Source organism: Sturnira hondurensis, unplaced genomic scaffold, assembly GCF_014824575.4.
Source record: "Sturnira hondurensis isolate 20B ecotype Veracruz unplaced genomic scaffold, ASM1482457v3 Scaffold0005563, whole genome shotgun sequence".
Taxonomy (NCBI): Eukaryota; Metazoa; Chordata; class Mammalia; order Chiroptera; family Phyllostomidae; genus Sturnira; species Sturnira hondurensis.
Genome location: NW_028078194.1, coordinates 4,752,774 through 4,778,152, shown reverse-complemented (window position 1 = coordinate 4,778,152; position 25,379 = coordinate 4,752,774). Strand labels below are relative to the sequence as shown.

The following is a 25,379-nucleotide window of genomic DNA, read 5'->3' as shown; positions in this document are numbered from 1 at the left end:
GATACCAGACATTTTTATCCTGAAGGTGCACCATTAGGGATAAGACCAGGGCCTTTGGGGTCAGACTGGCCCAGGTTGGATTCTGTGTCTGTGGTTAGTTAGCCGTGTGGCCTAAGTCACTTAACCTCTCTGAATCTCAGTTTTCTTTCCTGTGATGTGGGGACATAATAGCAGCATTTACATTGTAAAGTTGTAGCAAGTATTACATGAGATAATGAATAGAAAATACAGCCCACTGTCTGGCATACAGTAAGTACTACCCTAATGGTGTCTATTATTATTATTCATTATTACACAAAAAAAGTCCAGGTGGCTTGCAGTTTGAGGTCAGTTGGCCTGCACACTCTATATGAACATTCAAATTGCTTCCTCTAAAAAGCAGAGCTGTTAGCCCTGGCTGCTGTAGCCTGCAAACCAAAGGGTCGGCGTTCAATTCAGGGCACATGCCTAGGTTGTGGGCCAGGTCCCCAGTACAGGGTGCGTGAGAGGCAACCACATATTAGTGTTTCTCTCCCTCTCTTTCTCCTTCCCTTCTCACTAAAAGTAAATAAAATCTTAAAAATAAATAAATAAATAGCAGAGATATTAGAAAAGAATGATCTGGTTTGGCTCAGTGTCACATTGAAATGACTAAATGCTTTCTTTTAAAATTATCTGCAAGGAAAAAAAAAGGTTGTGCCCTAATGGACCTGAAAGACTTTGAAAATAACCAATTTATGATGTCTCTGGGAGTGTAGGGGAGGTTCCCTCTGTGCAAACCCAAGCTCAGAAAGCACACAATTTCCCTGGAGCAGAGTCTGCCTCCTTAGAAATGAGAAAAGCACCAACTCTTGAACTTCTAACCCCCTGGGGAGAAAATCCTTGCCATACAGGCTTCCTTTGCTGAGGCTCCTTCTCACTTCCTGGATTGCCACCAATTTCCCAGCAGTGCACAGGGCGGAGAGTCACCCATCCTCTCAGGAAGCTGACTCCCAGCAGGCTCCACAGTGGCCATTGGCCAAGGTCTTTCTCGGCCCTTTAGAATTCCTGATACTGTGGGATGGAGATAGGAAATGACCCAGAGCTTGGGTTCCTTTTGTTTGGATTTCAAACGAAGAATTTTACCAAGTGCTGGCCCCAACGAGCTGTGTGAGATGACAAAATGAACTTTCTTTATTTAAAAAATGAACAGGATTCTTTGATCTGGAAGTGTTTGTTCTGCGAGGTGAATATTCACCAAGGCTGGGTCAAGGTTGCATTCTAAATGTTGGCTCCATAATCTGGCTAAAAGAAACTTTTCTTCAGCATTAAAACAATATTTCAATATCCTAGATTATATGGATGTTTCAGGGGAAAAAACACTTTTTGTCTTAATGTGGCAATTCAGTTAAACTAATCAGAGATATCTTTGAGTACTTGCTACAATCACATGCTCGGGACGGCACACAGATACCCACACCATAGCACAACTCACAGTCTTAGGAGAAGGTAAGACCAACAAACCTGAGACAGAAATAATAGCAAGACGGCCACACCTCCTGCTGTCGCATGCCTGGGTGACCACATGGGACACCTGGCCCAGAATATTTTTCCCTTCCTTACAATCAACTCTTAAAAATACCAAACAAAAAAGCCTTTACCATTCAATACAAAGGTGATGAGTATGCTTCCTCTAACTTTATAGGTCTTTTCAAATTTAAAAAAATTGGGGCTTGTTGATCTGGAGTACAAAAGCAATATTTGCTTGTAAAAATGTAAATATCACAGACATATAAAGACACAGGAAGTTCAAATCACTCACAGTCCCATTTTTCTCAGATAACGGTTGTTCACAACTACCAGTATTGATTTTTAAAGGTTATCATCCACGTAGTGGGTCCTGCAAAGAAGAAATTTGAAATATTAATGATAGAACATCTTGTAGAAGTGAAAATTTTCAGGAAATTCACCCCTACAAGTTGGACAAACTAGTATGACCATGGGGCACAGATATTGAATGCCTCAGGGGTTCATGTGAGTTTTTTAAAGACTTTTTAAGACCAATTTTGGGTTTACCACACAGTTGAGAGGAAGGTACAGAGATTTCCCATATACCCCCCCACACACATGTACAGAGCCCCCCCCCCCTCCAATTATCAGTATTACTCACCAGAAAGGTACATTTTTTATGAAGGATGAAGCTACTTTGACACATCATAATCTCTGTAGTTCTATGGGTTTGGGCAAATATCTAATATATGATGCCATGTATCTATCATTATAATGTAATACAGAGTATTATGAGTGGCCTAAAGATCCTGTGTACTTTGCATATTCATCTTTGCCCACCCCAGCCTTTGGTACAAAGGCTGATTATTTGTACTGATTATTTGGTTCCCAGTCAGGGCCCCTGCCTACATTGTGGACCAGGTCCCCAGCTGCGGGTGTGTGAGAGGCAACCAATCAATGTATCTCTCTCACATTGATGTTTCTCTCTGTCTCTTTCTCTCTCCCTTCCTGTCTCTCTAAAATAAATTTTTAAAATCTTAAAAAAATTATTGATAAACTAGATTTTGTCAAAATTAAAAATCCCTGCTCAGCATAAGACAAAAGAATTATTGTTTATTTGTCTGATTATTTATTTGTCTCTGACTTCTTCCATATTCCAGAGTGTCCTAGAGTTGGAACCATGCAGTATATGGCCTTTTAAGATTGGTTTCTTTTACTTAGTAATACACATTTAAGATTCTTCCATGTCTTTCCATGGTTTGATAGCTTATTTTTTTAAGTGCTAAATAGTATTCTATTGTTTGGATATACCACAGTTTATTCATTCCCCTGCTGAAGGACATCTTGGTTGCTTCCAAATGTGGCAATTATGAATAAAGCTGATATAAATATCCATGTGCATTTTTGTTTTGCTTTGCTTGTTTTGTGCATATACAGTTTCAATTCCCTTGGGTCAAATACCAAGGAGTGTGATTGCTGGATTTTATGGTGGTTGCTGGAATATGTTAGTTTTGTAAGAACTTCCCAACTGTCTTCCAAGACATCTGCACCATTCGTATTGCCCCCGGCAGTGAAGGACTTCCTGTTGCTCCGCATCCTCACCAGCATTTGGTTTTGTCTAGATTTGAGCTTTTCAAATGCGAATATAGTGGTAATTCACTTTTAATTTGCTTTTCCCTGGTGACACATGGTGTGGAGAATCTTTTCATATGCTTACTTGCCATTTGTATATATTTTTTGTGAGGTGTCTGTTAAGATCTCTGGTCCATTTTAATCTGTTTGTTTATTTTCTTATTGTTAAGTTTTAAGAGTTGTTGGAATATTTTAAATAGCAGTTCTTTATCAGATATGTTTTTTGGTAAATATTTTCTCTCAGTTTGTTACTTGTTTTCAAATTCTTTTGTCTTATGCTGAGCAGGGATTTTTAATTTTGACGAAATCTAGTTTATCAATAATTTTTTTAAGATTTTAAAAATTTATTTTAGAGAGACAGGAAGGGAGAGAGAAAGAGACAGAGAGAAACATCAATGTGAGAGAGATACATTGATTGGTTGCCTCTCACACACCCGCAGCTGGGGACCTGGTCCACAATGTAGGCATGGGCCCTGACTGGGAACCAAACTGATAACCCTCCAGTCCTCAGGCCAGCGTTCAGTCTACTGAGTCACCAGCCAGTGCTGATTATTTCATGGATTGTATCTCTGGTGTCCTATCTAAGGGGTTCATTTTAAAAGAATGTTTTCCTGGGGCTCTTATGTCAAAATAACAAAGGTTACAGATGGCTAGGGCATTGGTGGGTTGACTAAAAGTGTGTGGTGTTAAAGGTACCCCTTGCTTTGTCCTACATCTGAGACTTTCTGTGACAGATGGGTGGGCTGACTCAAACTACAGGCCTGACCTCCCGAAACCTGTTACTTTGTCAACTCGATTCGCCAGATGTCAGTTAGCTTGACTGGAGCCCACATTCCCATGCTCGGCTTAAACAGTTTTTAACATCTCCTATCTATTTTTAAAGAACCATCTGTTAAAACCGTGCCTTGTCCAATGATAGAAATGCAAAAATTCACACATAGCCAGACTTGGTGCTTCAAGTTTAGTCCATTCCACAAACACCGAAGTCACTTTGCCTGAGATTAAATTCGATCCTGTTCAGAAAGCGTTTATGGACACCTGTTTGGGGGCACTCAGAGCTGAGAAAGGTGCCTCTTTGTCACCAGGAGCTTGCATTTCATGAGAAAGGGAAAGTACAAAATGAGTAACTATAGGTCAGAGCCCAATAAGCAAATTATTACATGGGAAATAATTTTTTAGAGAAAGTACTTTTTCAGCTATCTATTTCAACTGTGAGTTCTTTTTTTAAAAAAAAGATTTTATTTTATTTATTTATTTTTAGAGAGAAGGGGCGGGAAGGAGAAAGAAAGGGAAAGAAACATTGATCCATTACCTCTCTCACACACACCCCCAGCTGGGGTCAGGGCCCAGAACCCAGGCATGTGCCCTGACCAGGAATCCAACTGGCAACCTTCCCATTCCCAGGCCAGTGTCAGTCCACTGAGCCACCCCAGCCAGGGCTCAACTGTGGATTCTCAGTGCCTAGAGCAGGACTTGGAAAGTCCTAAGTGTTCAGTAAATGCTTGGTTAGTTGAGTGAATGCATGAATGAGTGGGCGGTAGGAGTGCAATGGATATGATTTAATATTTTTTTAAGAAAGTCATTTTTGGGAACACTAATGGATCGACAAAAGTGACTGATTCATTCAGAGGTGTAATAAAAGGGAAGCGTGTTCCTGAGGGCTTCGAGGGCCAGGCTGAGACATGTCTTTCATAGACACCCTTGTCTGTTTTCTGGGCAGAGACTGACCTGGTTAGAGCTGACCTGGAAAATGATCAGGGTGCGAGAAAACTGGCACAGCCGCAGTTTCCAGGATCGAGCCTCCAACGGACTGTTGCAGCAAACCGATAGAATTAGGCTGATTTCCCCCCAGATATTTAAGAAAATCAAAGTGATCGTAATAGATAAGTGGTTCTTAAATTTTAGACACAGTAAAATTATCAAGGGAGATCTTTAAATGTGCAGACTGCAGGCACCTGCCTCCAGAAAGTCTAATTGAGTTGATCTAAAGGGAACACGCCTCACCCCCTCGCCCACTCTGTGTGGTTAATAGGAACTTCCAGAGATCCTGGTGAAGGTGGATTTTAGAGCTCAGGTTGAGAAGCAGTGGCGTTGAGTGTTTCACCTTGTCGGCATTATCTTGCCCAGACTCGGACAGCTCTCTGGGCAGTATCCCCTAGACTGGCTGAGAGCATGTGTTTGTAGCACTGTGTGGTTAGAGGTTCATAAGGGTGTTTTTGTTCTGGTCTCTGATTTGGAACCATTTCAGAAGATTCTTAGGGCACACGTAGGTATCATTTACCCAAGAATCTGGGTGAAGTTTAGTGAATTGCTTGTGTTATTTTTGTTGTTGTTCTTCCCTCATATGTCAGCTCATGGTTGAACACAGACATTTATTTTTATACTTTTAGCATGTTAGAAACCTAGGAAAGCTATTATTTAACATTCCAGCTAAATCAGCCGTTATCTCCAAAATGTTTTCATGCTTAGAAACTTACACTCTCCTATTCTGCTTTGTAGTTTTTAATTTACACTGAACATATTATACTAGCCCTTTGTGCTGATTTTCCCATGACTTTTGGCCCAAGGTAATTAAATTCTGCCTTAACCAGTATCACCACTTAACAAGACTTGGTCATGAGAAGCAAACTGAATACTATGGGCAGAGGTTGGCATTCTAGGACTCTAAAACATGAGTGGGAAGAGTGTTTGGATAAAGGTGCCTGCTGGCCAGGGCAGGGTGGAGCTGGGACGGGAGTGCCTGTGTTCCAGCCCTGTGGTGCCTGGGCGAGTGTCCCTCTTCCTCGCCCATTCCCAGGGGGGTTTGTGGTCGGGAAGTTCTAACAGGACGTTCCCCTGGTTAGATGTGGGTGAGAGATAGGGAAGGGCTGGCTCGCAGATCTGGTGGCCCCTGCTCAATAGGGAGGAGAGATGCTGGATGAGGAGAGTGGGAGACCAGAGGCAGGAGAAGGGGAGACACCCGCTGGGGAATGCCAAAGGCACGCTTGACTATAGGATAAGGCCACCGACTCTTTTTATTTTCATTTTTTATCCTCATCCAAGGACATGCTGATTGATTTTAGAGAGAGGAGGAGGGAGAGAGGGAAACACTGATGTGTGAGAGATATATCGGCCAGTTTTCTCCTGTACGCTCCCCGACCAGGGACCAAACCTGTAAGCTAGGCATGGGCCCTGACCAAGAATTGACCCTGTGACCTTTCATTTTGGGGGATGGTGATCCAGCCAACTTAGCCACACACGGCCAGTGCAGGCCACCAACTCTTTAGCACTGGGTGGACAAATAGCAGCTGCCCAGGGAAGTGTCATTGTCACAAGTGACTGCACACCAGGGCAGTTTGCAGGAATATTGCAAACTGAGCTCGTGAAGAGGGGCCAACAGGACATCTCAGGAATTACGAAGACTTGTTAGGTTAAGTTGCTGGAGTTGTGATGGAGCGCCGTTCCTAAGTGTGAATGAAAACATTGCCGTGAGCAAGTGTGGGTCACATGGGGAGCTACTGACATCCAGAAGGAAGACAGGTCAGTGTCGGCTGTGGGCAAAAGCTTGGTAGGATTTGACGGCGTGACATGATAATTGCTGGGAAGGCAGGTGGCCCTCACGCAAAGGGACCGAGGAAGACTCATGCCACTGCAGAGGGACAGCAGAGAGGAGCAGAAAAACAGCAGTAGCTCGGGGGGGCACCGTGGAGTGCAGGAGAGGTTTTTATAATTGTGGGCCACATTTCCACATATTCATACCTTTAAAACAATTTTTTATTTGTGGCTTATATACAATGTTATATTTGTTTCAGGCATACAACATAGTGATGAGACATTAACATAACTTCAAAAGTGATCACCCCACTAAGTCTAGCACTCACTGACACTGCACACAGTTATTGCAGTGTTACTGACGATGTTCTCTGTGCGGTACTTTACATCCTTATGACTGTTCTTATAATTGGCCATTTATATACATCTTCATCCCTTCACCCTTTTCACCCATCTCCCCAACACACCTCTTATCTGGCAGCCGTCAAAATGTTCTCTGTATTTATGTGTTTTTTCTGTTCATGTATTTTGCTTTTTAGATTCTACCTATTCAATATCAGTGAAATCATATGGCATTTGTCTTTCTCTGTCTGACTTATTTTAGTTAGCATGGTACCATCTAGGTCCATCCATATTGTTGCAAATGGCAAGATTTTCATTCTATTATATTCTAGAGTAATAATATTCCATTATATATACATACCACAACTTTTTATCCATTCATTTATTGATGGGCATTTAGGTTGCTTCCATAGCTTGGCTGTTATAAATAACACTGCAATGAACATAAGGGTGCAGATGTCTTGTCAAATTAGTGTTTTGGATTTCTTCAGATAAATACTCAGAAGTGGAATTGTTGCTTCATATTGTAGTTCCACTTTGAATTTTTTGAGGAATCTCCATACTGTTTTCCATAGTAGCTGCACCAATATGCATTCCCACCAACAGTACGTACACAAGGGTTCCTTTTTCTCCACATCCTCCCCAACACCTGTTTGTTGATTTACTAATAATAGCCTCTCTGAGAAGTATGAGGTGATATCTCATTATAGGTTTAATTTGGCCTTCTCTGATGACTAGTGACATTGAACATCTTTTCATATGTCTATTGACCATCTGTATGTCCTCTTCAGGGAAGTGTCTATTCTGGCCCTCTGCCCATCTTCTAATATGTTTGGGTTTTTTTGGTGTTAAGTTATATGAGTTATTTATGTATTTTGGATGGCAACCCCTTATTGGATGTTTCGTTGGCAAATATCTTCTCCCATTTGGTAGTTGGTCTTTTCATTTTGTTGATGGCTTCCTTCACTGAACACCATGTTTATATCTTGATGAGAATGGTCCGGTAGAGAGGGGGAACGTAATGAGCAGACATAGACGCAGAAAGTGCAGAAACAAAATCCTTGAGTAACAAGAGGAGATGTGCCGCTGCCCGCAGCAGCTAGGGTGGTGGTGAGGTGAGGCGAGGGACTTAAAAGAATGGAGAGGACCATAAGCTCTGCTGGCAAATGGCAACTTTATTCAAGGAACTGCTGGTTTATATGCAGAACTGCAGTGGCCTGAAGCAAGGCCGCAAGGAAATGGAGACAATGTTGCTTTTCAAAGGTTTGTACGCACCCTAGAGTTATCAAAAGGGCAAGATGTTCTCATATCCTGAGAACATTAGCCTGAAGATAATAGTGTCCTCATTACTATCATTTCCTTGGAACATGACGCATATGCCAAGATCTTGTTCTTTCCTTCAAGGCTGAGAAGGAGAAGGTCCGGAAGATGTCAAGATACCCGCCGGCTCCAGGGACCAGAAACCAAGTCCCTCCACCATTTTCACAGTGGGGGCTCTGTCCTTGGTCCCCTGCGGCCTGGCAGGCTCCCACAGAGATGGAATTCACGCGTATGTGGCAGGGTTGGCCTCCGGTTGGGGAGCGCAGGCAGTTCAGGGACTGTAGCAGCAGGGAAGGCAGACAGCAGATGCAGGTAGGATGTAGTTGGAGTTGGGAGGGTGTGGAAATGCTCTTCCGATTGCCTGTTTTCCCAGTGAAATAAGAATTAAGGTCATTTGTTGACAGGGAGAAGGATAGAGAGGGTATGGGAAGCTTTGAAGGTGCGGAATAGGTGGGAGCTGAGGAAAGGAAAGTGATTTGACCTTGTTGGCTAATCAGTGGCCATCTTAGAACAGGATCCAGGAAGACTTTGAAAGAGATGCCTTACAAATGTCGTAGGGTGGCTGGACAACCCTGTAATTACTTGAGGTTTGTGATCATGAAATTAAAGCAAGACTAGTCAGTAAGGTGTGCGTTTTTCTCAGGTAAGTTCAGCTTCCTGGATGGAGGGGTGGAGTAAGTGGAGGGGTGAATGAAGCAGGTGGGTATAAAAGAAGTGAGAGAAGGGAGGGACCGCAGTGCACATAGAGGAGTAAGAACAGTGTTAGATCAGAGAATCTAACACAGGTGAGGAGAAAAGCAAGGACATGGAGAGGCGGTGGGCACAGAAGTGAAGCGGTCAGTAGACTGGGGCTGCCTCTGTGGCTGCGGGCTTGTGGGATGGAGTGATACATGGGACAGACTAGAAAGACACAGGAGATGTTCTCTGTAGTGGGTTGAATAGTGTCCCCCACCCCGCCACCCAATTCCTGTCTATATGGAACTTCAGAATGTGGCCTTGTTTGGAAATGGGGTCTTTGTAGGTGTAATCAGTTAAGATGAGGTCATACTGGGTTAGGAAAGGCCCGAAATCCAGTGACTGGTATCCTTACGAGAAGAGGTGAGGACACACGGACACACGGACACACAGGGGAGCAGGCTGTGTGACAATAGAGACAGAGACCAGAGTGATGCAACCACAAAGCAAGGGAACACCAAGGATTTCCAGGAGCCTCCAGCTAGTAAGAGTCAAAAAAAGATCTTTCCCTTGAGGCTCCCAAGAGAGCATGGCCTTGCCAACACCTTGATTTTGGACTTCTGGGATTTGGGACCATCAGAGAATTGGTTTCTATTGTTTAAGCCACTCCATTTGTGGTACCTTGTTACAGTAGCCTTACAAAGCAAATACACTTGGATAACCAGCAACTTCCTGTTCAGTCAGGGGCTCCAGACTCAGTCGCCCTCTGTGGTCATGAAAGAGTCATTGTTTGGAAACCCACATGGCTGTGGTTCAGATTCATGCCTGGGTCTCATTAACAGGGCATGCCAGTACAGCCACTAACATGTAAGTAACAAAACAGCCTGTGCAGAAGGGCGTGCTTGGCAATGCAAGCCCCCCCCCCCCAATTCTTTGTGGAGCACTTAGGGCAGCATTGTTTAACCCTGTGCAGCTTCCTGCTACAAAAAGGGCGATTTCCTGCTCCAATATCCTTCCACTGCTAGACAGAGATGTGGATGGTCACCATGACCTAGGCTGGTTTTCTCTGATCCATCCCTTTAGCCTGAAGTCTGGATGACAGGAGCTGTTTCCAGAAGAAACTGCTCTTCATTACCTGCAGTCTGTTTCTGGAGCATCCATCAGGAGTTTAATGTGGGCTTGTTCAGAGTCCGGTGCCACAAAGGGCTACACTTTACCTCCTCCTCCTCCTGCTTTGCTTCCCTGAACAACCAACCACCAGCCCCAAGTGGAACAATCCACAGCAGCCCAGGAAGTTAGTCTTAGTTGGTGGAGGAGCTTAAAGCCAGGTATTGCCCAGCCTGCACCAAGTTTGCAGAAGGCAAGCCTGACCCTCTGCTCCCCTGAGGCTGGTGCCAAGGTTGTTAGGGACAGACCCCTGGTGTCTGGGTGCTCTTTCCTGAGACTTGGGCAGGAGTTTTGCCAAATGGCTGAAGAACTTGAGAACGCAGGAGTAAGGGGGTCAGGGTGCCCTCATTTATTACTCATTCCACATTCATTGAACCCCTGCTGTGTACTAGGATTTGTGTCAGGCACTGGGGCAGATACGATGAAGAAAAGGACGAGCCCCCTGCCTCTGAGAGTGGACGGTAGTGGGGAGGTCTATGGGTTAACAACAGATGCAAGTCTCTGTGATGAGAACTGGGTGGAACAATGCATGGAAGACACCAGAAGGGTGACTCACTCCCTCTGGGAGAGGCAGGGAGGGCCCGTCCCAGGACAGTACATTTCAGCTGGACCTTGAGGCAGTTGAGGAGCTCACCTGGTGGAGAATAGGAAGAAGGACATTCTAAGACCCATCTGCCCCATTATGGGTAGCAGGAAAGCCCTTCTTTTGAAGCTTCCTCAAGAATAGGAAGAGATGCAGATTATCTCGCAAAGGGCAAAGGTAGCTATTCCCTACCTTTGGCTTTTATGGGATTGCTCAGGATCAGGAGGACAGCATCTCCTTCACCTGCAGCCTGGGTTTAGATTCACTCTTGTGCCAGTGAGGTAGGACAAAGACTTGGCCCTGAATTCAGCCCCTAGTAACCCAACAGTTTGCTTCAGCTTTCCGAACCTCAGTTTTTCTATCTGTAAAATGGGGTGAGGGGCAGGCTGGACCAAGGATCTCTAAGGTCCCCTCAAGTCTACCATTCCATGGGTCTGGGACTCCTTGAAGGACAATGAAGTGTGGATCCAGAGTGTCAGGTCAAAGGAGCAGAGAGCTGAGAAGCAGAGTGGGTGGTCACACTTGGTGAGTAAGAGACCAAAAGGGGGACCCCAGAAGTGCTTGAAAAGGTTTAGTCAGAGCCCCAGGAGGAGAGTGGCATGATTCAGAGAAGTGTGCATGCGCCCCAGGGTCCAATACCATGGGAGATCAAGTGTGAGAATTCAGAAAAGGTGCCTGAATTATCAGGAAGAGGTCATGGTTGACCTTTGCAGAACAAAAGCTGGGCTGGATGGGCTGAGCACAAATGGAAGGGTGCTGAGGAGGAGGGTTCACACTGGGTCAGACTGTAAAGCAGTACATCAGGGAGGTTTTAGTTCCTCATGTTTGCTCCTTCCTCACTCTGTGCCCCCTGCCCCCACAGTGCCACTGACTGCTCAGACCCCACCTCTTCCCGTTGCTGCTCTCTAAGAGTGTTCTAGTGTTCTGTGCTCTAACCAAAACTGATTTCTCAACAAAACTTACATACATACATACATACATACATACATAAGACTAATGTATTGGGTGCTGGTCTGTGCCAGGCACTGTGTTGAAGGCTTTGCATATAGATTAAATTTGTAATTATAGTCCTCTGTGGTGAGTATAGTAATTTTCTCCTTTTTGCAAATGAGGAAACAAACAGAAAGTAAGAAACTTACTCAGACTCCCATGGCTCAGTGCTAGGATTTGGACCCAGGCAGTATGACTCCAGAGCCCAAGCTTTAACAGCTGTGCTACATGGCAGGCTCACTAAGCTAATTCATACTATAATGTGAGTGGCTGACAGATGACTCCATGTGGAAATGAAATCTCTTACATGATTTTGCATTGTCAAGGAGTTTTAGAATCCAAAGGTAGGGAGTAGTAATGCAAGTATTTTTTCTAGTCTCTTTTAAATTATATTGCACAGATTACTGGGAGTTCAGACTTTTTGTCTATTTGTCAGTGGATGTAAGGGAGAGGAGACCCAGAGGCGGAGTTGATTTTTGTTTTTATAAGGAGTGAAAGATTTGTGCGTATGTGAAGGCAGAGAGAAGGCCACCATGGAGATGGAGCCACAGGATGTAAGGGAGGGAGATATATATTTGCAGGAGTCACTTTAACAAGCAGGAAAAGCTGTGTTCCTCTGAATGTGAAGGAAAGCTAGGGAGATACGTGTGAGGACAGAGGCGTGTGGAAATGACAAACCAGGACAAAGGGAGAGTCACATGTTTGCTTGCCAAACATGACCACAATGGTCTGTTTGGCAAGCAAACTGGAGATGAGCTTCTCATCTGCCATGAGGGTGGACAGGGCATTCGTGAATCAGGCTCATGTAGAAACGAGACAGTGCAAACCTCAGGAGCACATCTTGAGGGAAGAGACCTGCAGTAGGAAGGGTGGCGCTGAAGTCTCCTGTGCGAGGAAGGCTCCAGTTTCCCACGGCGTGTCCTCCCTCCTCCGTCCTCACTGCAGAAAGGCCCCTGAGTGCCAGACTGGGCTCCGAGATCAGGATTGGGTGATGTCTGCCTGGGTCTGACTGAGCCTTCTCGTCCTCTCCCGTGGCCTCTGGTGCTCTCCTTCTCACTGTTGAAGGCAGGCTAAATAAGTGCCCCAATGCACCACAAACACATCTTCCTAAAGAATCATTATCTGAGTCAAAACAGGCCCCAGGCAGTGTGACCAGGAAGCATCTCCTTCACCTGTCACCTCAGGAACACTGAAAAACATCTGCGTCCGGGAAACCAGAGTGTTCAGACGTTCACAGAAGGAGGGCCATCTCTGACTGGGTTCCTTTTGGGTGTTTTAGGAGAAGAGGAGGAAGACGGAGCTGAGGAAGATGGCTTGGACAGAATGGGCAGGGGCCCTGGTCCCAAGGTGCCAGGTGGGACGGCGTCGGAAGCTCAGCTTGCCCGGAGACTCACAAAAGGGAAGAACACCCGGCGGATGCTGTCCAACAAGCCACAGGACTTCCAAGTAGGAGGAGCCCAAGTGCCCCATATCCTCGCCTTACTACCATATTGTTCAGCTTCGGGCAGTCACAGTGATACCAGGAAGGACCTATTCCTGTTGGCAGTGGCTCAATTGGTAAAAATAGGACATCAGGTCATACGCCCAATAAGAAGAGCGCTCCATCTTTCTTCTGTGTGGAAGAATAGATGTGAAACCAGATGAGGCTCTTCAGAGAAATAAAACCATCCCCTTTCTTCCCTTTGGTGGCAGGAAAGAGCTAATTGAGTAATAGAAGCATAGACATTGAGTTTTCATAGCCCCGGGCACTGCCTTAGTCTCTGAGATGGCTATGGAGTGAGTTGGTACATCCCAGGGCTCAGGAAGACCAGGAAAGAGGCTGGGGTCTGAGCAGTGGCCTCAGCCCTGCCTGCCCTTTTCCCAGGCCAGCCCTCCACTGTTTCAACCCCACTCTTGCTGTTGGTTTCTGCATCCCACCTCCGGTCCCCACCCTGGGGATGAGCACAGGTGGCGGCACCAATCCGGTAGGACCAGTACGTTACAAAGCTACCCTGGCCGGGTTTCCACCATCCTCGCAGGTGAACGAGCTGAGGAGACAACTGAGGATTCTCTTACACTGCGTGCTGGGGAAGGATCTCTAACACCACCCCCTGTGCTTGCAGATCCGGGTCCGAGTGATCGAGGGTCGGCAGTTAAGTGGCAACAACATAAAACCTGTAGTCAAAGTCCACATCTGTGGCCAGACACACCGAACGAGAATCAAGCGAGGGAACAATCCATTTTTTGATGAGGTACATGGGATCGGGAGTCTGTTCTATTTACATGCACTTTCCTGCCTTCAGCCTACCTTTCCAGTGTCCCATGTGGGAGGGGAGCACAGGTACAAACTCAACTGGTAGAGGCAATGCAGTGTTCCAGTGTTAAATGGAAGAACCGCTGAGTCTTGAAATCGTATGGCCTGCTTCATCACTGCTTCCCAGGGCTGCTGGGATCTTTCTGGTATTTTTGCCACAACTTCCTGACAGAGCCCTTCCTAATGGGTCTCCACCCTGGTGATGGGGTCCGTGACGTTGCCCACCTCAGCCTTTGTTCCATCTTCTAATTCGCAGGGTGCTCTGAGGAAGGACTCTGTGTGGCTAAGTAACCTCATTTTTTAACAGTGTCAAAACTTACTGTGCTGCAAAAATAATACATGCTACAATGCAAAAAAAATACAAGCAATTATGAATAAAAATGTTTTCCTCTCTCCCTATATTGACAATATATAGCCTGGTTCTGTTGGCCTCTTATGTAACACTCCTCAAAAATACTGAATATCTTGACAGTCCTGTCAAAGGCCACAAAACCCCATCCACAATTAGGACTGTGAGGAAACATGATAAGTCTCGGGAATTCTTGGAGTCCAGACTTGTTCTACTGAGGAGACAGATATATTTCTGAGATTCCTCCAGCCTGTGTCTCCTGCTTTCTTCTCTGAGCTTCTCTCTCTCTCTCTCTCTCTCTATATATATATATATATATATACATACATACATATATACACACACACACATATATATATATACATACACACACACACATATATATATATAGTTTTTCTTTTGTTCCATAATTTGTAATGAAATTTTATTTTTCTTTATTGTTGTTCAAGTATAGTTGTCTCCATCTTCTTCCCACCACTCCCTGCCCACACCCCCCCCTCACCTCCCACCCTCGATCCTTTTCTTATCTCAGTTCCTCTTAGTTTCCTACAGTTTCTAATCTCAGTCCCAGTTCTGACTTTGGTTCTTTTTTCCTACTTCTATTCACAAAAGAACCAGTTTCTTCTGTTTGGTGTTCCTGCTTCTTCCCCTTTGTTCAGGCTGGCCCCCAGCTTCCCAGAAGGCCTCATTTCCTTCTCACCTCTAACTTTTCCTTAGATGATTTACAAATGAAACCATGCAGATGAGGAGCGTCTGAGTTCATGTAAGAGGTGGGTGGGTGGGCACTGAGATGGGGCCCATGAATGGACTCCGGGAAAGTCTGGGAGATTTATGTTGGAGGACAAGCCTGGATGACAGGGAGGAGAGACACCGGATGCCGAAGGCGTGAATACCTGTGGGTATTTATTCATTTATGATGCAGGACAGGTATTTACTCAACTGCAGTCTCAGGAACCCAGCAAGAATCGTTGCCTCAGAATTTTCCCAGCGTAATGATCTTTTTCTTTTTTTTTGAGATTTGATCTCTTGGCAAAAGGGAAGAGTCAAATAATTGAGTCAATCCATAAATCAAGATGAGAATTTTACTAAAACATCCCTAGTTGACAAACATATTCCTAACCAAGTGACTAAATGTGGTATCGCCCACAGTGGTACGAACGGACGTGTGTCCTGGGGTGATCTAAAGGAAGTAGTCAACCTCACCTGTGTCTTTCCTTGTCCAGTGGTCAACGTGAATGTACCAGAGGAAATACCCACACAAATCCAGATTGTGAGATGTCCTCGAAAACAGCCAGTTGTGATTGAAAAAAACGAACAACAAAAATAGGCAGGAGTACTGGGCTAGGTCAAAGGAGACTAACTAGACAAAACAACCAAATGCAATGTGTGATTCTTGAGTGGTTCCCAGATTTTAAAAAACTTTTTTCATGGGGTGGTGGGGAAGGCAGAAAACTGTATTTGAACAACAATAAAAAAAAATGTTAAACCAAAACTTTTTTCAGCCCTGGTGGGTAGTTCAGTTGGTTAGAACATTGTCTGATACACCAAGGTTGCATGGTTGATGCCCAGTCAAGGCACATACAAGAATCAACTAATGAATGCATAAATAAGTGGAACAAGGAAGTGATATTTCTCTCTCTTCCCCTCTCTCTCTAAAAAATTACTTAAAAAAACTTTTTCAGGTCAATGGTAGAAATTAGAAAATTGGCTCTATGTTAGATGTAATCCGTGGGTGTGATAAACAGTATGTGATCGTGTACAAAGATGTGTTTGCTCTCGGGAGATGCCGGAGGGTCTATTTGAAGGAGTAACGTGTTATGGTATCTAGAACTTTCAACTAATTCAATCAAAAAAGGGGGGCCATTTTACTAAACCTTAAATGTCCCAAAGTGGTAATAATTGGTGAACATTGGTGGAAGAGGGTGTTTATTTTATTGTTTTCTTTCAATTTCTTTGTAGATTGGAAATATTTGTAAGTAAATAAAAAGTAGGAGGAAAAGTCTCAATTTTTCTGAGAGTGCTCAGATTAAATAAATGCTCCATCTTTCTCTCTTAGAAATAAAGTTTAGTGGCACATACAACCTTGAGGTACCCAATATTTATCTTCCAAGAATCAACCTTCTTAAACTTGGCCGGTACCGTGAATTAAAATGTGGTCAATACTGACTCTGCTGAGGCACTAACATTATCTAATGAGCAAAGTTGGCTTTGGGAGTGTTTTGTTAGAAAGAACAGGATTAGAGTCAGTAGACACAACTGATAGAGCTAAAAATTGTAGAATTAAACTTAGTTTTTTAGGTCATGCAAGCCCTAAACTGATCATGTAACCTTAAATCTTTATTTATTTAAGCTAATAGATATCTGATCTCAAAAGANCCCCCCACCTCCCACCCTCGATCCTTTTCTTATCTCAGTTCCTCTTAGTTTCCTACAGTTTATAATCTCAGTCCCAGTTCTGACTTTGGTTCTTTTTTCCTACTTCTATTCACAAAAGAACCGGTTTCGTCTGTTTGGTGTTCCTGCTTCTTCCCCTTTGTTCAGGCTGGCCCCCAGCTTCCCAGAAGGCCTCATTTCCTTCTCACCTCTAACTTGTCCTTAGATGATTTACAAATGACACCATGCAGATGAGGAGCGTCTGAGTTCATGTAAGAGGTGGGTGGGTGGGCACTGAGATGGGGCCCATGAATGGACTCCGGGAAAGTCTGGGAGATTTACGTTGGAGGACAAGCCTGGATGACAGGGAGGAGAGGCACCGGATGCCGAAGGCATGAATACCTGTGGGTATTTATTCATTTATGATGCAGGACAGGTATTTACTCAACTGCAGTCTCAGGAACCCAGCAAGAATCGTTGCCTCAGAATTTTCCCAGCGTAATGATCTTTTTCTTTTTTTTTGAGATTTGATCTCTTGGCAAAAGGGAAGAGTCAAATAATTGAGTCAATTCATAAATCAAGATGAGAATTTTACTAAAACATCCCTAGTTGACAAACATATTCCTAACCAAGTGACTAAATGTGGTATCGCCCACAGTGGTACAAACGGACGTGTGTCCTGGGGTGATCTAAAGGAAGTAGTCAACCTCACCCGTGTCTTTCCTTGTCCAGTGGTCAACGTGAATCTACCAGAGGAAATACCCACACAAATCCAGATTGTGAGATGTTCTCCAAAACAGCCAGTTGTGATTGAAAAAAACGAACAACAAAAATAGGCAGGTGTACTGGGCTAGGTCAAAGGAGACTAACTAGACAAAACAACCAAATGCAATGTGTGATTCTTGAGTGGTTCCCAGATTTTAAAAAACTTTTTTCATGGGGTGGTGGGGAAAGCAGAAAACTGTATTTGAACAACAATAAAAAAAAAATGTTAAACCAAAACTTTTTTCAGCCCTGGTGGGTAGTTCAGTTGGTTAGAACATTGTCTGATACACCAAGGTTGCATGTTTGATGCCCAGTCAAGGCACATACAAGAATCAACTAATGAATGCATAAATAAGTGGAACAAGGAAGTGATATTTCTCTCTCTTCCCCTCTCTCTCTAAAAAAATTAGTTAAAAAAACTTTTTCAGGTCAATGGTAGAAATTAGAAAATTGGCTCTATGTTAGATGTAATCCGTGGGTGTGATAAACAGTATGTGATTGTGTACAAAGATGTGTTTGCTCTCGGGAGATGCCGGAGGGTCTATTTGAAGGAGTAACGCATTATGGTATCTAGAACTTTCAACTAATTCAATCAAAAAAGGGGGGCCATTTTACTAAACCTTAAATGTCCCAAAGTGGTAATAATTGGTGAACATTGGTGGAAGAGGGTGTTTATTTTATTGTTTTCTTTCAATTTCTTTGTAGATTGGAAATATTTGTAAGTAAATAAAAAGTAGGAGGAAAAGTCTCAATTTTTCTGAGAGTGCTCAGATTAAATAAATGCTCCATCTTTCTCTCTTAGAAATAAAGTTTAGTGGCACATACAACCTTGAGGTACCCAATATTTATCTTCCAAGAATCAACCTTCTTAAACTTGGCCGGTACCGTGAATTAAAATGTGGTCAATACTGACTCTGCTGAGGCACTAACATTATCTAATGAGCAAAGTTGGCTTTGGGAGTGTTTTGTTAGAAAGAACAGGATTAGAGTCAGTAGACACAACTGATAGAGCTAAAAATTGTAGAATTAAACTGAGTTTTTTAGGTCATGCAAGCCCTAAACTGATCATGTAACCTTAAATCTTTATTTATTTAAGCTAATAGATATCTGATCTCAAAAGAAAAATTTTATTAAACACTGTAGTTGTTATTTAACTTTTTTCCCTTTTTCCAACATGCTGAGGTGAGTTTACCATGAAGCTCATGAAGCTCAAGATTTGGGGACTTTTCTAAGGCCCTGCAATGTTCTCACATGATTAAATCTAATTTGGGGTTTGTGTGTTGTATTTTTGGGGAGGCCCTCAAAATTCTCATATTATACGCACCAAACCTGAGTCTACTCTTGCTAACATTCAATTTTCTCTTTGCTTTGACAGTTGTTTTTCTACAATGTCCACATAACTCCTTCTGAATTGATGGATGAGATCATCAGCATTCGGGTAAGGGGGCCTCAGAGGAGGAAGGTGGTGCCCACAGTCTGCCAGATAAAGCCAATGATTTTTTCACCGTTACTGCTCTTCTTTCTTCCAGGTTTATAATTCCCATTCTCTGAGGGCAGATTGTCTGATGGGGGAATTTAAGGTGGGTGTCAGCTGTCAGTTTCATTCAACTTACATCAAAGGTGGGCACTTTGATCAGGAGGGATCAGGTTCCTGGCCAGGTCTCAGGACGCCCATCTCGGTGACAGCTCAGTGTTACGTGTAAGCGGTTGATGCCATAATCCTTCCCGAGGGCTGGATACCAGCAGGATGTGAATGCCCCAGGGGCCAGAAACCAGCTGAGTATCCTGAGTCTAGTGGACTTCCAAAGTACAACACTTAGCAGCACCCTAAAGCAGGATAACTTGAATCTGCCGTGTTAGGACCTATCCCAGCCCTCTGGCTGTGGGTAGAGGCCGATCCACTGCTACGGAGGGAAGGGGTGCCTTATGGCAAGAAGCCCACTGCACAGCTCCACTCACCAGTGGCCACAGGGCACCATTTTCAAAGCCAATTATAAAGCTGAAATGAAGTGCGACGAAAGGCAAGCCAAACGTTGGAATTAAGGACACAACCTTGGTGCCTTCCCAGCTATTCTGCATGGAATGGGCCACATCTCGAAGGAAGGAGCTTACAGGCATGAGAAGTCCTTGAGGATGGACTGGGTCAGGGAGACCTGGTTCGTACCTTTTCTGCCTCTAAATGGCCATGTGTCAACTTCTCTGATCCTTAGTTTCTTCATCTGCAAGATAGGGCCATTGTGGAGATTAAGTGAGACAGATTATATAGCATCTAGCACAGCACATGGCACATTAGAGTGTCCAGTCAATAATTATATTAATATTAGTTGGAGAAGAGTATTGCATAGGCAGTTGGACCAGGCGACCTCCTTGGACTACACCAGTCCAAGTTTGCCTGGGACTGAGGGGTTTCACACAATGAAACTTTCTGTGCTACCAGGAAGGTCCCAAGCAAACAGAGAGCCACAGGTTACCCTACTTTATGGTGGCAAACACAAGGCTCACAGACCAGATCTGGCCCTCCACCTTGTTTTATTCGTCCCGGTACCTTGTTTCTCGGCAGCAGCACAGAGCTCTCCCTTAACGCTTAAGGATTAGTTACATTTATTAGTTACAATCCTAAAATTACATTCGGCCCTTTGAAGGCAACCACAAGGCTGATGTGGCCCCAGTGAAAATGAGTTTGACACCCCTCACTTGATCCCTTACAGCTCTAAGACCAGCCAATTGAGTCAAAATGATGAAGTTCTTCTGTTGTACGTATCTCACATCAGGCAAAGCACTGGGAATACAGAGAGGGTAGAATGGAAATGTTGAGTCTCAAAGAAATTTTAGTTTGGTCAGGGGCATTATATTTAAATTTAATAATGATAGTTTCTTTGAAGTAGCTATACGGATTTTAAAATCTATTGAGACTTGTTTAATTCTTTTTTTCCCCAGATTGATGTTGGATTCGTTTATGATGAACCTGGTAAGTAATGTTCTTTCCATGAACTTGATTCTGGGAATCAAGAAAATTTGGAAGATTGAGGAATCAAAAATATTTTTTTTCTTGATTGAGAGAAGGGGAAAGAATACTTAGCAAGAATGAATAATAGTGACTTAGAATAGATTTAATTTTTTTATTTTATTTATTTTTTAGAGGGTAAGGGAGGGAAAAAAAGAGGGAGAGCAACACTAATGTGTGAGAGACACATCAACTGGTTGCCTCTCACACGCCCCCAACTGGGGAGCTGGTCCACATGTACCAGGCATGTGCCCCATGGCATGTGCCCCAACCAGGCATGTGCCCCAACCAGGCATGTGCCCCAACCAGGCATGTGCCCCAACCAGGCATGTGCGCCAACTAGAAGCTGAACGGACCACCTTTTGGTTTGCAGGCTGGTGGTCAACCCATTGAGCCACACCAGCCAGGGCATAGATTTCATTTTTTTAATCTAATGATATCTTAACATTCACAAATATATAATTTCTGTGCAGTAATTTTGATCTTATGAAGATCAAATTATAAAACCCATTAATAGAGCTTAGAAAGTCTTTTTGGGGCCACACAGGGCAGGATGGCCCTGGTGGAGGCAGGGCGAAGTGGAAGGCATTGATAGAGACACTCATCCGGGGTAGGTGGTGTGTCGTGACGGCAGTTTAGAGGAAATGTTTGTTTATCTTACAGCAGATGGAATTGCAGACTCATCAGCTTCTCTTTGAAGTGTCCTTGTCCTTTTTACTCCTTCTTTATTTTAGGTCACGCTGTCATGAGAAAATGGCTTCTTCTCAATGACCCTGAAGATACCAGCTCGGGTGCTAAAGGTTACATGAAAGTCAGCATGTTTGTCCTGGGAACCGGAGATGAACCTCCTGTGAGCCCCTACATTTCCTACCATTTACATTTTTTCACAAAAACTAGGACTAGGGTTAGGTAAACAGTCACCAGGACTGAGGAATGGAGGACATATTCTAATTAACAACCCCAAACCGCCAATTTCTACTATCTTTCAAAAGCTCTTTTTTTCCCCTTCATTGCAGAATTATTCTGTAGCTCATTTAGACACTTTCCTGGTGTCTCTGAGTGGGGTTTTCAATCCGTATAAATATATATGTTGTTTTTAAGACTTTTTTTTGCATGATTTTATCTACAGAGCATGGCTCACTTGCAAAATCTGACATTGCTTTTTAAAAGGACAGTTGTCCTTCTAAGAAACTGGGTAGCAAAGCCAAGAATGAATAGTGGGCTAGTGAGAGGCCAGAGAGAAATTGGGAGAATTTCAGGATATCTCTCTTTCTTTACTATTTAGTGCTCATAAAATCACAGAACACATTATTTGCTCATGGTGTATTGATTGAAGAAACATGCACATTGATTTCATAGAGCAGTTTTCTTGAATTGATGGCTGAGCTCTGAAGCCTGAAACAGGAAATCCTAATGGAAACGGCTCTAATCAGTCTGGTTTTAGAAACTTCAGTCTGGGTTCTTAGCACTGCTTTTCTGTGTGTAATTTGCTATTGTGTGTCCCCAACAGCCTGAGAAACAAGACCGTGACAATGACAGTGATGATGTGGAGAGCAATTTGTTACTCCCTGCGGGCATCGCCCTCCGGTGGGTGACCTTCATGCTGAAAATCTACCGAGCAGAGGATATCCCCCAGAGTACGTACTGACCTCACTCTGCCCCAGGGTGATCAGTTATTTGCTGATAGATATGATTAGATATGTTATTTAAAATCAAACTCCGGATAGGGATTGGTGCTCCTTATCATATGTTTGGGTTTTTCTTTCTTTCTTTCTTTCTTAAAGGCTTTCATGACTTTATTTGCATTCATTCTGGCCCCACTGCAGGCTACCTGAGCTGGTTCATGAGGTAGCCAGTTGGTCACCGATACACGGTTTTGGTTGAGCCTTTTGGCTCTTCTGCTCCCTCCCTTCTTTCTTCAGTGTTCCATACCTTCCCTTTGTTCTGGAGAATGCTAGAGAGAGGTTGGTGGCCAGCACTTCCAACTCCTTTCATCCCAAAGGAAAATGTGAAAGTTGATGGACAAATAAATGTGTTGGCTATTGGATTATGAAAAATGGCTGAGCAAAGGGTGGTTATGCACCAATAACTGAGACTGTCACTACTGTATTATGAGAATTTAAGACTTGTCTCTTAGTCTCTGAATGATCTTTTCATTTCTCCATTTTCCTCAATGATTGATTCTCATAATAATTTTTCAGTTTAATTTTCAAGGTGTTCCTATTAGTTTTAAAACTCTGTCAGGGGAAAAACATTTTCTCTCTCAACTAAGACACAGAGGATTTCTGCAATACAGTGCTACTTTTTTAAAAAAGGTTTTATTTATTTGTTATTTTTAGAGCGAGGAGAAGGGAGGGAGAAAGAGAGGGAATGTGAAACATCAATGTGTGGTTGCCTCTCGCACACCCCATACTGAGGACCTGACCTGCAACCCAACCATGTCCTCTGACTGGGAATCGAACTGGTGGTGCTCTGATTTGCAGGCCCGTGCTTATCCTCTGAGCTCCATCAGTCAGGGCTCAGTGCTACTTTTGAGAATAATTTTTGTGACAGCTGTGTTCATGCACAGGAGAACATTTTTAATTTTGTTGAGTGATTTCTATTCTTTTAAGAGAATTAGATTTAATTTCTGCTCTGTGACGTGTTACTTTCCAGTGGACGATGCCTTCTCTCAGACGATAAAGGAAATATTTGGAGGCAATGCAGATAAGAAGAACCTAGTGGATCCCTTTGTAGAAGTTTCCTTTGCTGGAAAAAAGGTTTGTACGTGATCTAAATGCGGGTCCCCCTAGAAATAAACATATAATCCGCTGTGTTTTCCTTGGAGTGAATTCCTGCTACTTCTTTGGTGAAGTGGCCCCTGATGAGCCGGGCACTCTGCAGGAGCAGATTATCTGGGTCTGAACATGCCCAACTTCTCCCCAGCTTGTTGTAGAGTGGAAAGTATGCAGGACTCAAATTGGAAAATTCAATGTTTTCGAAGAATTAAAATAGTGAAAGCTACCACTGAATTATTTGGATTATTTCCCAGATCCAAGATTATCTTAATCCCAGACATGCTCCCTAGCCTGCAGTCATACTCCCCGGTGAATGTCCTAGAGTCTAGCCCCACCAGTGCCCAGCTGCTCACTCTTGTCACGTGTCTCCCCTTCCTCTCCCTGGTGAGGTGCTGGAGCAGAGAGTCAGGCAGGGGAACCCCATCCTGGCCCTCTGGGAAACACTGGGCGACTCATGGTTTAGGAACACCTATAAACAGCACTTTTGCCTATAGAGATGGTCAAAGGTTTGAGAAAGGAATTTCCTAGAAGTGGAACATCCCACCATGGACAAATGCAGACATGAAAAACTAGTATCTTCTATGTAGTTGAACCATTTATTTATGAAAGAGGTTTGGCAAAAGACACACATGTGGACCGAGTGTTGTTTCCTAGGAGAGTCAATGGAGAGCTGCGGAAAAGCTCTGAGTTCTGGAGTGAGATGAGGCCTGGTTTGAATTAGGATTTCCCCCCCCCCCCCCGCTCCATAGGCAGTTAAGGAAAATGCCTTAACCCCTTAGTCTCAATTTTCTGAAATATAAATGGGAATAATAATAATCTCATGGTAGTGTTGAAGGGGTTCATTAATTCGAGAAATAATTATTGGGAGCCTATTTAATAGCGGATTACTGTCCCATGTGCCGGGATATAGAATGAGGAAGACAGTTAGCCATTGCTCTTGTGGAGCTGGCTTTGTAATAGAAGAACAACAAGAAACAAGCTAACAAGTAATTGAATAATTTCAGGTAGTGCTAAGTACAACACAGAAGATAAAGCAGGGAACAAGAAGTGGTTGGCGTGGGAAGTTGAAGGGGTATGTAGCTAGGATATCACGGGGACCCCTTCGAGGAAGTGACATTTGAACAGACGCTGGGATGACGCAGAGACCCCGGTGGTAATGTGGGGGTTGGGGCAGGGGAGCTTCCAGACAGAGGAACAGCTGATGTAAAGGCCCGAAGGAGGAAACATGTTTGCATCCAGGTGGCTGGAGTGGAGGGAGCAAAGGAGAAACCGAGGGGGTGAGGTCAGAGGGGTGTGGGGTAGGGGGCGTGGTGCCGGAGTAGGGCTTTATCAGCCAGAGGAAGTATCTGGACTTTATTCTAAGCCTAACTGGGGAGGTACACAGCAGAGTGACCTGAAGTGAAGAGACAGGAGAGGAAGTGAAGATCCAGACAGGAGCCAACCACAAGTGCCTAGGGGAGATCAGGATCCACAGGAAGATAAGGGTGAGGGGATTTACTCATGGATTGGATGAAGTATGTGATGGGGGTGGGGGGAGAGGGAGAGAGAAAAAGAGAGGGAGATGGCTGACTTTGTTGTAAGCCTGAGCCTCCTGGTGAACACTGATAGAAAGACTGGGAGAGGGGTTAGTGGGCAGGATCAGAAGACCCATTTGGACATGCTAATGAAGAGATGCTTATAATAGGCAGTATGTAATAAATGCTCTATACTATAAACATTAATCTTGGCACCATTACACTAGCACATTGTCAGAAATCTGGCAATTGAAAATGAACTCTCAGTGCACAGAAGAAGCAAAGATTGTTATTAAACCCATGTCATATTTCACCAAATCATTATCACGAAAAATAAACTTTAACCAGGTTACTAAGTATATAAGTTATAAGTAAACTGCCAGAGTCATAATCTAGCATGCATGTATTGTAAACTTTTAGAAATTAGAAGCTTGAATACCTGCTGTTTTCCTTTGATGATTTTACAGGTTTGCACAAATATAATTGAGAGAAATGCAAACCCCGAGTGGAATCAAGTCGTCAATCTTCAGATCAAGGTTTGACTTTCTTTTCTTTCAGAAAAAGTAAGAATATTTTCTTTAATAGTTACTATATAAA

General features: G+C 43.7%; 1 protein-coding gene across 4 annotated transcripts in view; it reads left to right on the top strand.

Annotated features, from left to right (window-relative positions):
• The window catches only part of MYOF (myoferlin), a 146,250-nt gene that overhangs the window by 41,212 nt on the left and 79,659 nt on the right, over positions 1-25,379 (top strand). For all 4 annotated transcript variants that reach the window (XM_037047371.1, XM_037047370.1, XM_037047373.1 and 1 more), the window contains exons 6-14: positions 12,987-13,153; positions 13,810-13,938; positions 18,863-18,925; positions 19,017-19,067; positions 20,425-20,455; positions 21,226-21,341; positions 22,002-22,128; positions 23,147-23,250; positions 25,250-25,318. In XM_037047371.1, the coding sequence (XP_036903266.1) occupies positions 12,987-13,153; positions 13,810-13,938; positions 18,863-18,925; positions 19,017-19,067; positions 20,425-20,455; positions 21,226-21,341; positions 22,002-22,128; positions 23,147-23,250; positions 25,250-25,318 (857 nt within the window). The remainder of the gene's footprint in view (positions 1-12,986; positions 13,154-13,809; positions 13,939-18,862; positions 18,926-19,016; positions 19,068-20,424; positions 20,456-21,225; positions 21,342-22,001; positions 22,129-23,146; positions 23,251-25,249; positions 25,319-25,379) is intronic.